The 18224-nt window shown below is 41.6% G+C and overlaps 3 protein-coding genes and 1 long non-coding RNA gene across 10 annotated transcripts; 1 reads left to right on the forward strand and 3 right to left on the reverse strand.

Annotated features, from left to right (window-relative positions):
* Positions 1–1526: 1526 nt before the first annotated feature.
* akt1s1 (AKT1 substrate 1 (proline-rich)) lies at positions 1527–4932 on the reverse strand. Its single transcript, XM_034540163.1, has 6 exons — positions 4774–4932; positions 3512–4247; positions 3150–3429; positions 2983–3066; positions 2713–2885; positions 1527–2055 (listed from the first exon to the last, which is right to left on the reverse strand). The coding sequence occupies exons 2-6, from the start codon at positions 3902–3904 to the stop codon at positions 1918–1920; spliced, it is 1068 nt and encodes a 355-aa protein (XP_034396054.1). The 5' UTR covers positions 3905–4247; positions 4774–4932; the 3' UTR covers positions 1527–1917.
* Positions 4933–5567: 635 nt separating this feature from the next.
* LOC117734531 (phosphoribosyl pyrophosphate synthase-associated protein 1) lies at positions 5568–17470 on the forward strand. 6 transcript variants are annotated; one of them, XM_034538617.1, is made up of 12 exons: positions 5618–6183; positions 6357–6409; positions 6905–6971; positions 7086–7258; positions 7439–7554; positions 7660–7715; positions 7951–8096; positions 8983–9024; positions 11156–11226; positions 11591–11737; positions 12360–12534; positions 17364–17470. In XM_034538617.1, the coding sequence occupies exons 1-11, from the start codon at positions 6101–6103 to the stop codon at positions 12516–12518; spliced, it is 1113 nt and encodes a 370-aa protein (XP_034394508.1). In that variant the 5' UTR covers positions 5618–6100; the 3' UTR covers positions 12519–12534; positions 17364–17470. The 6 variants fall into 6 exon arrangements, with proteins under 6 accessions (XP_034394509.1, XP_034394508.1, XP_034394507.1 ...); XM_034538616.1 differs by lacking the exon at positions 17364–17470 and adding an exon at positions 15356–15583; XM_034538615.1 differs by lacking the exon at positions 17364–17470 and adding an exon at positions 12749–14675.
* LOC117734534 lies at positions 10933–15225 on the reverse strand. 2 transcript variants are annotated; one of them, XR_004609814.1, is made up of 4 exons: positions 15116–15225; positions 14429–14689; positions 12786–12847; positions 10933–12565 (listed from the first exon to the last, which is right to left on the reverse strand). It is a non-coding gene; the product is annotated as an uncharacterized LOC117734534 (long non-coding RNA). The 2 variants fall into 2 exon arrangements; XR_004609813.1 differs by having other exon boundaries at positions 12786–14689.
* On the reverse strand, positions 16402–17702 carry rasd4 (rasd family member 4). The gene has a single exon (XM_034538620.1). The coding sequence runs from the start codon at positions 17682–17684 to the stop codon at positions 17058–17060; it is 627 nt and encodes a 208-aa protein (XP_034394511.1). The 5' UTR covers positions 17685–17702; the 3' UTR covers positions 16402–17057.
* Between the last annotated feature and the right edge of the window lie 522 nt (positions 17703–18224).

Here is an 18224-nt window from a genome sequence, read left to right on the forward strand (position 1 = left end):
CATGCAGGACTTTGCATGTACTGGAGTGCTTGTTTAACTCAAGAGCCTGCATCTTTTTTATGTGCTGAATGTAGTCAATAAATTAAACTATTATGTAATAACAATGGCATTGCATATCTTTTGCACGATACTGCATATCAGGGCTGAGCAGAAATACAACATCAAATCCTTTTCTTCCCTCCAGTAGAGTGCTGCGGCCCTCTAGAGGCCTTTGATAACACTGCATCCACACAAACAAACACACAACAAGTCTTTCCTTCTCTTGGTGTTGCTCCTTTATTTGAAACATAAAAGTACTTAACAGAACATTTATTTGTTTTGAAAATGTCAGAGGTGGACATTTGTTTCTTTCGAATCAACACATCACTCCATTCGCTCATATAGTCACTTTCTCATCCAATCAGTCATTTTAATAAGATGTGTAGAGCAACAGAAAAAAACCTCTAACTCAGTGTTGATTTACATTCATTCTATCAGTCAGTCATTCATTGGCAAAAGTAAAAGTATATGTAGGCGTGTTACGAGGAGGTGCCGGTGTCCTCCACTGGTTCCTACCTTTGAAGGAATAGATTTTGTTTTTGTGGGGGATGGACAACATAAACAACTGGCCTGTTAGTCAATTTCCTCAGTAAATAATAGGAGCATGCAGGCGAGACACCCATGTGACCCAGGGGTCACTGGCTCCTGTGCTAATGCTAAAACTTCAGCATGTACTGTGCTAAACGAGCTGGCAGACGCTTAGCTTAGCATAGCATAAAGACAGGCAGCAGGGGAAACCTCGAGGCCGGCTCCAAAAATACAACCAACACGTTTAAATGTCACTAATTAACAAGTTGTATTTCTTTTGTCTAATCTGTACACACGTAGAAATGTTAAAACATACATTTTTTTTAAAGGAACACACTCTTGCTCTTCTCGGTTTGTATACGACGCAGCAGTGAGTAGAAGCTGTTGGTTGTCAAGAAATAGTTAGAGGACGTAGCTTATTGGTTTACACTCTATCATACTGTAACATGATTATTAGTCAGCTTTATAGGTGTTGGCTGGTGTACTTTTTAATATAAGTGGAGGCCAGACTCGATGTTTCCCCTTGCTCCGGATCTAAGCTAAGCTAAGCATCTCCCAGCTCGAGCGCCATATTATTAACAGAGAACAAAACATTTGTTCCTTTGAGCAAATTTGATGTCCCGTTTCAGAAGAGCGACTGAACTGCCGCTCTTAGCCACACACACACACACACACACACACACACACACACACACACACACACACACACACATATATATATATATATATATATATATATATATATATATATATATATATATATATGTGTGTGTGTGTGTGTGTGTGTGTGTGTGTGTGTGTGTGTGTGTGTGTGTATATATCGTAGTATTGAGCTACTACACGTCATGATAATGCTTCTGAAGCGTTAGCATGCAGCAGTGGAGCCAACGACCAACCGGGAACAGATGGCTGCTCCACAAACTCTCATCCCTTCAACAAAGAGGAAACTTTCCAAAAGCTTCATCAACACACAAAGTGCGTAAAAAGTTTTTAATTGGCCAGTAAGATTACTACACACCCGGTTTTAGTGTCTTGTTGGTCAGTGCTGTGGGGCAATACACACATCTAGATGTCCAAACCTAATGTAGTGTTGTGGGATGTGAAGAAGCTGGTATTGTGGCATGTGTAGTGACAAGGTGGGAGGGGGGGGGGGGGGGGGGTATAATGTTGAAAATGTTATTAGTGTTCACAACATTTGTCTTTCCTCAAAGCAAGTGCCGTTAATTTGGGTTAGAGGGAAATAAACGGAGCAGCTAGCTTTAACACTGTTTCACATCCTGCCAGCCCACACCCCTCTCTCTTTCTCTCCCCCTATCCCTTTCTCCTTCTCTCCACTGGCCTCCCTCGCTCTCAGTGCTTGAGGGAGAAGTCCCCTGTGTTGAGTCGGGGTCGAGGCAGGGCCCCGAACATTTCAGTCCCATCACTCGCTGCGGGGGCCAGCAGAGCCTTCATACTGGCAGCGATGTGGTCCAGGTCAGCAACACCCACCTGAAAGACCAACACACTCATGTTCACAAGAGAAACACAAGAGGTACAGCATCCAGACTTTTATGGACAAGGTGGTTAAAAAGGACAAAATCTGGACTGAATTAAAAAAGAAAATAATGAATTGTACTTTTATGCTGACTTCTTGTAGGATTGTTTTTCATTCTCCTAGAAAATGATGTTTGACATTCTGTAATGTTCATTGTAAAATGTAGGCCCACTGCAACCTTGCACAATTGTCATGTACACTTTTATGGTCACATGAACAGATGGAGCGGTTGTGGTTATTAGTTGGCGCATCAATATACTGAGAACTGAATAGTTCCTTTGTCTTGGTCTTCTAACAGCATGAAATATGTCAACTGACATAAAAACAACAGCTTGCATCAACATCAATTCTTTAATTCTAACTTTTAGGATGTCTGCTTATGATTTTAAATGATGATGATGGAAACTGGTTATATCGTGAACATTCTTCCATGATTTGACGATTTCTGAAATTAACCTGCTCCAAAGTGGAATAGGTTACCATGGTGATTTACCCCTGTTCAAAGTAAGCCAGCTTCATGTTATCAAACTTGAGCCCACAGACAGCTGGCTGACCCACATTTTAATCTTGGCATTCAAACCAGCGGCTCTGTCCTCTTCATACGTGCTCACCCGTTCTCTGCTGTTGTTTTCTCCTTGAGCTCTGGCTCCTCTGCACCCCCACACAGGCACTGAAACAGGCAGTGATCGGGCCATAGCCATGGTTTGGGCGCGACGGGACGAGAATGCAGACTGACCCATAGCCATGCCACGCGCCGGTGGAGGAGCATCTTCACTCAGAGAGCCTACGACAGGTAGAAAAATGCATGTGGATGATGCACCAATGTGGATCTAACGTGAGCCCATATGTGACTACTCTCAGTGAGCACGCCAAACTCCTACCATCAGTGCTCTCTTCCTCCCCGTCGGACTCAAAGAACGGCTCGCATTCCCGAGACAGAGAGTCCTCGTCCATGGAGAAGACACCTGAGGCAAAAGGATGAGAAATGCTTTATAATGGATGCACATCAGAGCATTTGGATATACAGATTAACCGGGTTGCTCCTCACCAGCACTTTCATTCCCATAGGGTCTCCTCTCATCCATGTCCTCCTCCTCCTCCTCCTCTTCCTCCTCGTCCTCACACTCTTCTTCCAAGTCCACAATCCCGGACCTTTGTCTGCTCTCCTCGGCCTCCAGAGCGCACTTCTCCCGCTCGCCCTCTGCGTTGTCGTTCTGCACGCCGCCCTGCCCAGTCAAAGCTCCTGAGCTGTAGATTGACGGGTAGCTTTGGGAATACAGTCTGTTATTGGGACTGACTCCGCCCACCACGCCATCGCCTGTATAGCTCTGGAACAACAACAAAAATTGTATAAATGGGAAGTTTTTAAATATGTCACAGTGAAGTATGCAACAGAAGCAGGTCACTCACCCCCTTGTTTCCGGGGTCAGAGGTCAGGTCAACAACCAGTTTGGTTCCTCCCTCTCTCCCTGCCTGGCGTATGTGCCTTTGGGCCGTTAGCATGGTCGTCGAGTGCAGCACGCCGATGTCGTCCATATAGCGGCGTGCTGACTCTGCCAGAAACCCTTGACCCCATACATTGTAGGAGAAATCACACTCCTTCAGAAAGGCACTGCCGCTCTCCCGTTTCTTCGTCCCATCTCCGCCTCCAGCCGATGACCGGAACTTCTTACACGCTGTAAGTATGGCCAGGTCGCAGCCCGATTTTTGGCAATACGACTCCGCAGCAGAAAGTAGTGCCAGCCAGCTCTCTTTGTGGTTGTCAGGAATCTCAGGCACGGATGACTGGGTGATGGAGGCCATAATGGTGCGAAGTAGTGTTTACAGTTTTCTATAATGGACTGACCTGATGAGAGAACTGAGTAATGCTGATGAAGAGTTTTGAGGTTAAGACTTATCAGAAGCTTGGATATGGTTGGATTTTGGGGCCACTGAACTTAGTAAAGTATCAACAGGTAACTGTTGGTAGCTCGTCTTCCTCCTGTCCTGCTGGTGTTAGTTTTAGCACTGGTGAAGATGAAGGGCAAAATAATGATCCGTCAGGTAGAGAGGCACTGGGTGACTAAAGATATGATGTATTCGGCGGTGGTGTCCTTACACGCTGGAGAGCCAGGGGAGAGAAGAGATGTTGCCAAGTTGGTAATACCTGTACAAAAATAATGTGTTAACAAAATCAAGTCAACCTGATCAGTTGGATGTACAATTTTAAATGGAAATACATATAATCATAAATGGCTTTCTTCTATTGGAAGGATGCAGGAGTTGAGATATGTAAATATGTGCTGATAAACGAACATAAAAACAACCTGCTAAAACTAATCTGTCATACTGTCGCAGCACCACGAGCTGCTTGACACCAATCTCTGCTAACCGATGCTGCTGTAGCTACTGTACCGTTAGCTACTGCAGCTTCATAATGAGCCTTATCTCCATTGATCCGCTTTCCTGCTGTCTTTGCAGTCGTTTCTGTCTCGTTTTAGTCGGTATGCTACGGACTGCTCATGCACGGTTGCTGTCGCCACTGCAGCTGTTGTTGTTGATCTTGTTGTTTATTCAGTGTTGTGTACAGCCTTCTCATGATAGGACCACATTTCACCTCCATTTTTCAGGCTTAAGCAGGAGCCGAGACGCGCAAGTATAAATGACAGAAAAGAGGTAACCCGTTCACCTACCTGTTCCGTTTCTTTCATCCACGTTGCCAGGTGTTTATCAATCCTAAACTTTACTTCTTTTTTTGTCATAGGTATTCTACATTCTCCTACGGTTTCTCTCCCCTAGCTAGGCTCTACACCAACAGCAAACTAGCAAGTATTAGTAACGGCTTTTCCGGTTGAGATTTTCAAAATAAAGGCCGTGTCAAAGACACAATGCTGTCAGGAAATACAGTATATTGAATGAATATCAATACATCGTTTGTTTTATTCCAGAAAGAATAGGATACGTTTTGATTTCAGCAAGAATATACACAAATATTATGTAATGTGTCTGTAATTTCTGATTTATTTCCCAAAAAGATTCCAGGAAATAATTATGTATTTCAATATTTGGGAAAAATGTAAACAGTTGTTACAATTAATTAAAGGTAGTGACTGGCATACTTTGGATTAGAGTATATTAGTCAGGGCACAGCAGGTCAACTGAACATGAACATATGAAATTAGTCCGCTTTCAACATTATAGAGGAGTCACGCTCAACATAATCTCTGTATGATTATTTGTATATATATATAATATAAATATAATATTTGTTTTCAAAGACAATCAAATATGTAGATGCAATTAAACATAAAATGTACTGAATGTGTCACGGAACAATAACGTTTTAATTTGAAGGCTAATGAGGTCTGCTCCTATCCGGTTTTGTTTTAGTTTTCTTGGCCGGCTAATTTGACGCAGCTCTGTTTACTGACTTCCAATCGAACGCACGTTGAACACGTGACCGAGCTCTGTGGGCGGGCTCGTACTTGTCTTGTTCTTGTGCACGTGTACACTCCACTGACTCCTCTTCAACACAGTCCATCCAGAGTTGTGTATAGAGATAGTCGCGTCAAAACCGTTGTAACGCCACGATGTAATACACTCCGGTACAGGAGGTGGCAGTAGACGCCTTAAACATTGGTCTGTCGCCTGCCGTTAATTAAAAAGGAAGAAGAAGAAGAAGAAGAAGAAGACGTGACTCTTTAGACAGCTCTGGTGCTTTCTAACTAACAGGTATCAGCCGGTTGTCTGCAAACAATCGGCCAAATTGGTAGACGAAAAGACCGTAATTAAAACTCGTTTTGTAGCTTTACTGTAGTGAAGTTTACGTCACACACTGGAGGTCACTTTGTATAGTTAGCTCACCTAGCAGGCTATTGTGCGGTAGCTAGCTGGCTAGCTTGCTAGTTAGCTCACGACAACGTCATAAGAAGACAGTAGGAAACAAACGAGGTGACCAACTGATCAAAGCTGCCGCCGCTGCGGTCCACGTCTGTGAAATCTACCACCAGCGGTGCAACAATGAATGTAGCTAAAAGTGGCTATCGCGTCTTTTCTGCAAACTCTTCTGTAGCCTGCACAGAATTGGCCAAGAAGATAACGGAGTAAGTACAACTGAGCCTTTCTGACATTTTCATTTTTATGTTACTGACTGCTAACCTAGTAGCTATTTGTTTAAAGCAACCTGTGTGCGTCTTAGCATGAACGCACCCATATGTCATCGTTTCATGTCACACTTGGTTATATTCTGTCTGTAAATGTGTGTTTTTCTTCACAGGCGGTTGGGAGTCGAACTGGGGAAGTCTGTGGTCTTTCAGGAATCTAACAGAGGTGAGGGGAATATTATCGATTTTAACTGTGTGACTTACTTTATTACAAGAGCTAAGTAACCAGAGGTATGTTTAGGTAATCACCACTTTCAACCGTCGGGAATGTGAATACCATTGTGTGCTGCACATGCATCCAACACATAATTTGAGTTAACATAACGTTACATGTTTACATCGATTTAAAAAAAAATGTAATTGGCCTGGGATGACTATTCCCTGTTTGATCATTGTATGGAGATCGACAGCTGTTTTGGAGGTAAAGCTGTAGCATCAGGAACATGTTCCTAGTCCATTTATTAAACAAAGTATTGGGCCATATAATTTGAAATGTGTGGATATTTTACTGTAATTGTTCCATCAGGGGATTATGAAATGTAAAGGTTTAATCAGGTTTGATAAAGTGCTGAACTGAACTGAACATCCAGCTGCTACCAAGCTCAACCCTCCAGCCCCGATCCAGTAACTGATTGCGACCTAATTCTTTCCATCACAATAGAAACTAGAGTGGATGTGAAAGAATCAGTTCGAGGACAAACTATCTTCATCATCCAGACCATACCGCGGTGAGTTTAATATCTGAGTTCTGCACAATTCACCATCTTCAAGTTAAATCTTTTGTCAGAGTTTTTATATCACCAGCGTAAGTTTAAATGTCCTTTTTTTTGTTACACGACCAGAGATGTCAACACTGCCATCATGGAGCTGCTGGTTATGGCCTACGCCCTCAAGACGTCTTGTGCAAAGAACATCATTGGGGTCATTCCTTACTTTCCCTACAGCAAACAGTGCAAGATGAGGAAGAGGGGCTCAATAGTGAGCAAGTTGTTAGCTTCAATGTTGGCGAAAGCAGGTAAAGAGAGCAACGTGAATCTCAACCTGTGATGTTTCTGTCCGTCTCTTCATCCCCCGCAATCAATAGTGTTGTGTTTGCAGGGATTTATTTAATTTGTTCACTCAGAAGTTTGATTTTATTGATGACAGTGTTAATTGGAAGGATTACCATGCTATAAATCTGTTTTATTTCCCAAAGGATTAACACACATCATCACCATGGACTTGCACCAGAAGGAAATCCAGGGCTTCTTCAGCTTTCCAGTGGACAACTTGCGTGCCTCCCCTTTCTTGATTCAGTACATCCAAGAAGAGGTGATGAGCCCATTGGATTGTCTAATTTGGGCGCTGGCAACCCAACCTATTAACCAAATCAATCGGATATAAACATTTATTTTGTTTTTTTTCTTCATCCTTTAGATTCCTGATTACAGAAATGCCATAATTGTGGCAAAGTCCCCGTCAGCAGCGAAGAGGTAACTGATGGATCAAAATAAACATTTCACATGTGCTAGTTCTCCCCCTCTGTTGGCATTGTTTTGATGAAATGACATTGTAATGGTCTTAAAAGGAAAATGTTTAAGTTGTTGCCATAACTATTCAAGCATGCAAATGTGTTTTTTTTTTTACTCAGATGCAGTGTGTCATTTGCAATTTATGGGACTTGATCTGTGTAAATAAGCATGTTTTCTCTTATCTTTTTTTTTGTAGGGCTCAGTCCTATGCAGAACGCCTGCGTTTGGGTCTAGCTGTGATCCACGGCGAGGCTCAGTGTTCAGAGTCCGACATGGCTGATGGAAGACACTCCCCACCATGTGTACGCAACACCACAGGACACACAGGACTGGAGCTTCCTCGTAAGAACAAGAACACTCATACTGTCGATTTTTATTATTTAAATGTTTTCTGCAGGTTTTCAATGATAGATTACAGAAAATATATCCCTGTTACTTGTTTCTCACAGTTGGATTCCTTTTTATTTGTCACACCATGGTCAAATTCAGCCGGACATTTCTAATTATTTCTTCTAGTTTAATAACTCCATAGTCCTTCAAGTTTACGAAACTTCACTGCATTCATAATATAAATCCTGACGACAACCCAATACAGCTTTTGTTTGTGCTAACCTGTTTCGAGCTTATGATTCTGCTGTTTCTCACTCGTATCATCAACCATACTCCAAGAAATTGATTTCCTTTGTCACTGCATGTTTTAATTACAAAGATACTCTACATCTACTCATGCTGCATCCTCCGCAAGCTGCAACTCCTAACTTGCAAAGAGTGACATGCTTAAAAGTCATAGAATCATAGTCCATGCCTATTTCTTGGCACAGATGCCGTTATTTATATTTGGTGAGAAATACTAACGTGACTCTGGCTTGTAGTTTTGAACATATTTGCAGTTTTTGTTCCTGGTAAGACCATTTCAATGGTTCGGTCTGAGAAAATTTGATTGTGTCATTGGCAAATGACTCCGACGTACTTACGTCCAGTGTTCATTTAATTATTCAGTAAAATATTTCTTAATTGTGTTTCTGTTCTCACCCTTGACTTAAAAAATCCTCATATGGAAAAGTAACTTGCTTATTAATTGCTTGAATTTTTTGACATAACCTTATTTGTTGCTGTGAACCATTTAAACTTTCTAGTGAGAGGATTTTCCAAGTCTTGGCATCATGTGTTTGTCATGTCAAATATTTGTGCATTTTGTGTTAACGTGGTGTTTATTTGTTGGTAATAGCAGGCAAACAACAAGCTCCGTTCCCTGGCATAGAGCTCCCAAGTACGACCGTAAACATAACTTACATCTGACTATGAAATGATTCCTCTTCAAATGGCTCCTCAATCGGTGCATGTGTAAAAGGGTTTGTGTTGCATCCTGTGGAAATACAGTCTGGAGTCTTCAGGCGGGAGTTTATGAAAAACAGATTTTGTGCGCAGACAGTTTGCATTGACGAAACATCTTCAATCCGCAACTGTACAGTGTGCTCCACACTATCTGCTCTGTGCATGGCATGTTGACTTGAAATAAGCAGCTCACATGCTTAATGCAGCGTTCTAAGAGTCCAGACGGTTGTTCTACAAGATTGACAAACTCCTCTTTTGTTTTGTTGTGTTCTGATTTTATTTTGAAATCCATGAATCAAACCAGAACCACGAAAAACATTTTTTTTGTTTTAACTTAAATATCTGGACTCATCTTGCCAATCAACACATGGTGCTCCCATATTAAACCCACCGTTACAAACCTGGTTAACATTTGATCCTAACTGCATGTGATGATAACAACAAAGCATGCTTTTGAAACCTAACATCAAATGGTGGGAAGAAGAAACATAATGAATGAGATTGTTGGAATGATTTAGTGTTGAATTAAAGTCAATCAAAAGTGATAATATTTACAACAATAATATTTAATGTATTGAAATTTGCTGATGAAATAATTGTAGCTATTTAAATCTATCAGATAATGTTGAGGAATATTCTCTTATCTTAATTCAGTTCATGTTATCTGACCAGACATTACTCGGGGAGCTTGTTGCATTTTATCTCATCAAGCTGTTAAAACAAGATATTTGTGTGTGCGTGTGCTCGTGTGTGTGCGTGTGTGTGTACTGCAATGCTAACAACATGGCTTTTGTTGTTTTTGGTTGATGGAGATTAAAGTCTGAATGTGACACTGCCAGGTTGTCTGATGCTGTGGGACTCATGGTATTCAGCAAAGTGCTCTGCAAGGCATGCTCCTCCTGTCTCTGCTTCTTTATACTTTTTCCTTCTCAATCAGCTTGACTGGCTGATTGTTTACCAGTTGATTGTTTCCTTTTACCTTTTGAATAACTACATTTACATGCACAACAAAACTTAAATTGTGTCCAAAAAAGTATATAAGGGGTCATTTAAATATGCTAGAGTGACTCTGATTTCAGTTCACAACCTAGTGTGTAAAGCAATTTATTTTAGTTGTAGTTACACATTTGTATTAAGTCTGTCACAAGGTCAAGGACACTCATGTTGACTTCAACATGTTGTGTTTTATTGTGTCGAGTTGTAACAGTTGATGTATTGCCAGCAAAATGAAAAGGGTCATTGGTCATTTTTCAGCAACCGAAATTACACCAGATTGTTTACAGCTTGTTAAAACTCAAAGTAGCGTTTGGGGTTGGATCGCATTGATGGATGCACAGACCCCGTGTTGTGATGGTGCACAGCGACCTGTACTCCCAATGACATATGAAGCTGTGTAGATGTGAATAATGGAGTCCTATCTCGTTTGTCGCGTGATATCTGTTCAAAGATGCAGCTTGCGTCTCCTTTTGCGTCTCCTGTGAGATGCAGGTGGAGTATTGTGTGCATGTAAAAGTAGTTGCTGCCAGCAGTGATGTTCGACTGAGGACTGACCCCAGAACATTGCCAAGTGTGTATGAAAAAACCCTCATCAATGCTTGTCAGCCACTGTTGTCCTGTGTGAAATAAGTCCATTTTGGTTCATATGCAGACTGCTGCCATATGCCTGCACAGCCTGGGCCTGAGGCTGTGTGGCGTGGCACTTGCGTGTTGCCTTCTGATTGGGTATCCTGGGCAGAAAACCCTGTCATTTGATTTTGCATGGCATGTGCTGTACTAAGTTTGGCATTTCAGTTTAACCTCTTAGGGGTAGGTGGGGTACAATGGGGGGAAATAATTGAAACTATCGATTGACATTTTTTTATTACAGCATTGTGTTAATCTAACAGAAATCATTTACATAATTCAATAACGGCCACCACAATTCAGGATGCATAATTTGCCTAAATCGCAAAACATTTTCTCAACCCATTTTACCCAATCTACTGAGACTTATTTTAGATTGGAAAAAGCGCAGTACACATGAGCTCAAGTGCACTCGCAGTAACAAGTTCTGCTTTCCTTTTCAGTGATGATGGCCAAGGAGAAACCTCCCATAACTGTAGTCGGAGACGTGGGAGGGAGAATTGCCATCATTGTGGTAAGATGCTGTGAATTCGGCTGCTCTGCCGTCTTGTGACTAACTCTTTATAGTTCATATTTATGGCGTATTGAAGAATTAATTCACTACCACTATTAAATTCCTATATAATAACTTGGGACGAATGTAACTATTCATGCTTATTGAGTTGCATTCGAAAGTGAGACTGTAATTTTGAAGAATTAATGACACTTTCTTCCTGTTTCAATATAAGACTGGGTGTTTTGCTGCTCCAGCATAATGTGGTCTGTTATGACCAGCTGCTTGTGGTGGCTAACAATGAATTTTCATGTATAACAGGCGATCCCAAGTCAATTCACTGACTTGTTTTTCAAATAAAAGTATTGTTCCTTTCTTCTTCCAGGATGACATCATCGATGATGTCGGAGACTTTGTTGCAGCTGCTGAGATCCTGAAAGAGAGGGGAGCCTATAAGATTTATATCATGGCCACACACGGGTTACTGTCCGCTGACGCTCCACGTCTCATCGAGGAATCAGCCATTGATGAAGTGAGGACAAGTGTTATTTTCAATAACCTTCTTGTTGAGTCTGATTCATACTGTACAATATCATAATGGAAGCTAAAGAGGTAGAAACTGAAACGCCTGTTTGAAAGCTGCAGATAATGTTCCCCTTTCTTACTCGGCTATTCTTTATAAACACAATATGAAAGATGATACTTCCTCCTAGTGGAGGACTTTTCAGCTGCTTTGTTATGGAATAAGATAACTCTGCTATAACTAGAAAGGATCATTATATTGCAGTTGTATTTCTGTAAACTTATAGCTTCAAATTTCAGTTCCTCCTAACTGTCCAGTACTCAGAAAACAATCCGTATAGTCAACCTTTTTTTTGCTTTTTATGCATTCAAAAGTTGTACAATTTCACCTCTAATCAGTTTTCTTTAACCATCAACCAATCACATTGCAGCAGTTAGTTACCACAGTTCACAGGTGAAGGAGGTACACTAGGGTAGTTTTTATACAACGATGGTCTCTTGAGTTTCCTCATGACCGAATCCTGCTGTCACTGCCGTATAAACCTTTCAGCCCGACTAGAAATTGCACCGGTAAATTGCTTTTAAACTGTCTCATTAAGTCTAAATGCAATCTCTGATTATTCAACCCTCAGGTGGTGGTGACCAACACTGTCCCACATGAAGTACAGAAGCTACAGTGTCCCAAAATCAAGACTGTGGACGTCAGCATGATATTGGCTGAGGCCATCCGCCGCATCCACAACGGAGAGTCCATGGCCTACTTGTTCCGCAACATCACCGTGGACGACTAGAGTCAGGGAGGGCGAGGTGGGTGTGACAGGTGCACTTCTCCCCGGTGCTGTAAAAAAACAAACATGCCAAGGCCATGTTCCATGTGTTTTTGTCAGGATTAAATGTTCCCTGATTCATTGGGTCATTCTTACTATTTAAACTTCCTTCAAAGATATTTATGTTAATCTAAAGGGGTAAAAATGTTTTGGGTACGTTGAGATGAAATGCATCTTGTTCTTTTTGAGGAAAGATGATGAAGAAGAAGAAGAAGCAAACATGACTTTCACCTTTTGGATGCATTTGGAAGCCGCCCCTCGTCTCGCTGCTCTTTCTGCTTGACCAAAAGATGCTTTGACACCAAGAAAAAAAACACCAAGTTATTTAGTCAAACACTGCGGTGCCTCATAACTAATGACTCAACTTCAATTGCAAAAGAGGAGAGAGAGAGAGAGAGAGAGAGATGTCTCTATTTTCAGGACTGTACGCTTCACCAACCATTTTGTTTATTGCCGCTCATGTTCACGCTGCTCAGCACTGTGATGTCTTTGCATTTAACGGAATTTAGTTGTTTCCCACCACAAAGACGACGGTGGACAAACTCCTGCTCTTTGGGGCCCAAACTATATATTTTTCCGCAGCTGTTTTTGCACCATTTGTGGAAATTGTTTGGTAAAATGTCCAATATGATACAACAAGGTTCTCAATGAATCATCCTTTTTATATTCTATATCTTAGAGGGTCAGTTCAAAACCTATTTTCCTACTTACTCTTAGAATGATCTCGGAGGATAGTTTTGGTTAAATGCTGCTGTTTTGAGAAGTCGGCTTCTTTGATTCCTGCTGTGTACACTTGAGTTTAATGTCATTTAATTTGAGATGATCAAATTATCAAAATGCTATGTTTTGAAAAAGTGAAATGTGGGATATAACTCAACAGAGTCTTTGGATTATACAGAGTAACTTTGACATTTGTTCTTGACAGGTGAGTATTTTAAAGATTTAAACACCACGGTTAACCTGGGAAGTGGGACATTTATTTCTTTCATTATTACAATTTCCTTATTTGGATGGACTGACCCTTTTTAATAATATTCTACATCTCTCTAGCAGTAGACTGAACACACCTATTAATGTAGTGCTTATTTTAAATGGCTGATATTGTTAACTGACTGACATCATATTGCATATGAAGGCCATAAATAGCCAAGAGGACTACAAACCACGAGTAGTAAATAATACTGCCGGTTTTCTTCATGTAGTATTCTTGTTTGTGTTTTTCTCAGCAGTCTGTAGATTTCCTTAATTTAAGTGCTTAATTTAACTTCCGGCTGGGTTTCCTTATCATCACAGTACTGTTGTTATCTGCTGATGTGACTGAAAGGCTGCTTGCATACTTTTGTGCTGGAGATTTAATTCTCCCAGCTGGAGGTTGGCGACAATAATCCACACGACTTAACCTTTTCAAGTTCTCAATCTGATTTTCTTTTCTCCCGTCTGATTTTGAGTTTTGGACATTATGACCCGTGTACTAAGTGCATTACAGCAACCAACGCTGAATTCTTGAAACCTGAGTGTTACACCAGCACCTGAATGTACCACATAAGTGACTGAAGTGATCACTTTACTATTACAACTAATGCTGGGCTACTGGAGTCGTTAAACTAATGGCTGCTTAGAAGTTGGGGTATGGGTAGGAAAAAAAGAAGAACATTGGCCAACATTAATGTAAAATGTGTGTTTTTCGTAAATTGGCAAAAGCCCCAGTATTGTCTTAGTGAAGAAACAAGTGTATTTTGAGACTGATTGAGCCGTTTGCTCAGAGAAATATATTTAAGCCAGCCCACAATTATTTGTTTTTGTATTTTTGATGGTTTGTTCTGACTTCACTTGTCTTCCATTGAGCAGTACTGTTCGCCTTTTTTGCTTTTTACCGTATGTTATGGATACTGGATTTCCTCCTGATGGCTATTAGAGAGCCAGATGCACACGCTGGTGTTGTGTTGGAGGTCGTCGGTATCGCGTGCTGTTGCTACGCAGGCTCAAAAGTTACCCGTCGTTGGTGTCGTCCGTCCTGTCTTCTCTGTGTTTGCCTGTCTGTGATGTTGAGGACTCGTGGTCTCGACACTAACACCCTTCTGTGGAGCTCTACGGCGTTTGAAAATAAAACCGTTGCCTCTCGCTGTGCCTCGTCTCTTCCAAATCAGGAACCATATGAAAAGAATGATATTATTATTATTATTATTATTATGATTATGAAGTCGTTAATAGGCTGGGGTTTAGAAAAGGGATCTTTGCTTCCTCTTTAAAGAACATGACATTGTAGATGTGACGGAAGACCTCCAGATCTTCACAAACTTACATCGTATTTCTATCATATTGATTTTGATCAGAAATATTAAGATTCCAGACAGACTTATAGTCAAAATGTTCTATTTCAGTGCAGCATAATTAGCTTGTTAACCGTAATTCCTTTTCCTCTTTATGTTGGCTGCTCTGAATCGGATTATCTTTATGGAGACTGATATCTGCAGACACTTGATGAACAAAGCTCAAATGTTAATAAAAGTAAAATGTAACTCAAAATGTAAAAAGCTGTGCAGGAATATGAAATGGCCTACCTTTTCTTTTGAAGTGAGACAGTCGGTACTACTGCACATGGTCGTGAATCAAACACCTGATGTAGTGACGGTCAGAGATCTTATACTTGTTCCAAACTTCTCAGGCTCTTGATCAACACTGAGGAGCTTTGACCAAGTCTAAGAGCAGAGACACACCCAGAAACAAGATTAGGTCTCTGGAACTAATCTGAGTTATTGCAATGGTTTTCATTTCCTAAAGCCGTCTCTCTGTCTGTGAAGGGAAAGTGGAGTCCGCATCTCGGCTTTAAGAAGACAATCTGCCTCTCCGCGTCCGTCCTTGTGCTGAAGTGACGGGTTCAGGTGCTGCTGTGCAACCGTAGTTTAAACGCAGCACAAAGAGGAAGCAGGGATCTGATAATCGCAGGTCACTTCCTCGTCTGGTTCTGGGGAAACAATGCACCGTGTATCTGAACGTTTTTGGAAAGAGGAAGCATACCTTTTTTTTTTTTTTTTTTTTTGTTCTCAGTCTTTGGGCCTGTGTGTCCTTCTCAACAGTCTGTAAATGTTACATATGAGGGGCTCTTATGAGAACATGTAAATGTCATGAACAAAATGAACTGAGCCATTTAACCATGTTTTCATAAACTCATCGTACTTTAAATTGTATATTTGCAGCTTTAAGTTACAGTATAGAGTTACATAAATCATATTCTAACTATCATATAGTTTTGCAGTCACAGGAGAAGGATGTTGAGGAACCTGTTTTTTTTGTTGTTGTTTTCCTTGGTTCCCTTGTTTTATTTGTCATATTTGAAAAGGCCTGCTTCCTCATATTGACTTACGGAGAACATTCATGTAATGTCAGTGTTTGTAAATGTTGACCACCAGGGGGCGATGCAACACAGAACAGATGTGTGCATGAGTTAGACCAATACAATACATCCATCATTTCACTTTATTTCTCCAGGATAACCCACTTATCAATACAGCTTTTCAAGGGATTTTTTTATTACAATCACCACCAATCACTTTTAAATACAGACAGACGGTCAAGTGAAGCAGCACTTCCGACTTTTCTTACTTTTTAAAACTTACATTTCTGGTGAGACCAGTTCTGTTCTCAAGATGATACGTTTTTGTCAACACTTTGCAACTGAGAGTGAAATTACAGTCATCGAATACGCTGTTGAATGAACAAATATCTTCATATGTCATGACAGAATTAATAACCTAATATAAAACATAATCCCCCCCCAGCCACACACACACTTTTGTCTAAAAAACCAACAAAGTGAATTAACATTTAGAGTGAGTAAGATGACCATCAATCTTAAAATACGCACTGAATAAGGTTTCTGTGCTTTTATTGTGAAAAGAAAATATGATATTACTCCCATTACATTAAAATTATGTATTGGTCAGACACCAAGAGATAGAAAACACCAGTAAGTATGTATTTAAAAATGTGGGCTGCACAATAATTCACAACATAATGTTTGAAGCGCTGCGTTCTCCCTCTGTTTTCTTATGGAAACACACTTGCATAAATACCACATCACAGTTATTGCACATTTTTAACAGCAATAACACAAATGAAACCTGACATACACGTGAGTGAACACTGAGCTTACGACACACAATGCTGCTTCTATGTCACAATTCATCACGCCATCATGTTTACACATTCACAATAAGCACATGTCGGTGCACTGGGTCATTATTTTCAGTATTCAAACGGTCGTCCAGCCACTTGTTGCATGTGAGTCCGGTGGTCTCTGTGTTCGTGGTCACTGGCGCATCTTGATGCCTCCAGTGGTTTAGTGGGTTCACATGCCAAGCTCTCAAGCCCGATCCCTAGTTATCAGACTCAGTGTTTCATGAGAGTCGTAACACTTGTCTCTTGGAATGCAGCCCCTCACCAACAAAGCCCCCCTCAGTCTCTTTTGGGCGGTTTTATCGCCATCTCTTTTGCTCCACGTCTTTATGTGATGAAGCAGCTTTTGGTCTTGTTTAAAGAAGGTCGTTTGGTGCTCTCCTTGGGCATGGTTTCACGTCTCCGGCACAGCGCCGGGCTGAGCCGACTGGGCAGGTTTGCCTGCTGGAGCAGCTCTCTGAAGGCCTCCAGCACATTGATGTTGTCTTTGGCGGAGGACTCCAGGAAGCTGTGGTGCCAGTCCAGCTCCACCCTGGACAGCACATCCTTGCTGGACACCTGGCGCTCGTTGTGGCGGTCTATTTTGTTGCCTATCACCACGATGGGCGTGAACTTGTCCTCTTTGATCTCCAGGATCTCGTCTCGCAGACTCTTGACCGCATCCAGGGATTCGGGGTCATCCACGGCGTAGACCAGGGCAAAGGCGTCGCTGCTCTGGATGGAGAGCTTGCGCATGGCGGGGAAGGAGTAGCTGCCACTGGTGTCCATGATGTTGATGGTGACTTTGACACCCGCCACCTCGTACTCCTTCCTGTGGAGCTCCTCCACGGTGCGCCGGTGCTTGGGCTCAAAAGTGTCCTTGAGGAAGCGTTGGATGAGGGCCGTCTTTCCAACTCCAGCCGCTCCCAAAAACACGAGACGCACCTCTGTCTTCTCCTTCACCTCAAAAGACATGATGAGCTCTTTTTCTCTAAAAACGCTACTTTTAAATAAGCTCTTCTCTCTTCCTGTGGATCCTTGTCTGGGAACCGTTTGGATGTCAGTGACGGAGCTGGATTGTGGAAAGAGGACGATGATAGCAGATGCATGCGAGTGCGCCTGTCGAGGCTGCACTTTTTTATTTATGTTCACACATCACCTGCCCCCTTCTGCTCTCAGCCAATCGGGAGAGGGCAGTATCTCCCTCTCTCTGAGCTTGCAGCAGCCAATCACAGACACTCATGCAAATCAAGAAGAGTAAGAGTGGAAAAAAAAATGGTTGATGGAAGTAATTTGACTTTGCAATGCAGACCTCATTTCCAGTGAGAGTTAACGGGATGAGAGATGGTACAGTCTGTTTAATACTTTTACAAATCAATCATCCATGAATCGTTCATCTCACACTTGTATCAATGCTTGTAAATCACAGTTACAGTAGTTAAAGCACAATTAAATGTGCAGATGCTTCAACACATGCTCGAATACTGAGGAGAGGAACTACAGTGAAGTATCCGT

This window comes from Cyclopterus lumpus, chromosome 8, assembly GCF_009769545.1.
Source record: "Cyclopterus lumpus isolate fCycLum1 chromosome 8, fCycLum1.pri, whole genome shotgun sequence".
Taxonomy (NCBI): Eukaryota; Metazoa; Chordata; class Actinopteri; order Perciformes; family Cyclopteridae; genus Cyclopterus; species Cyclopterus lumpus.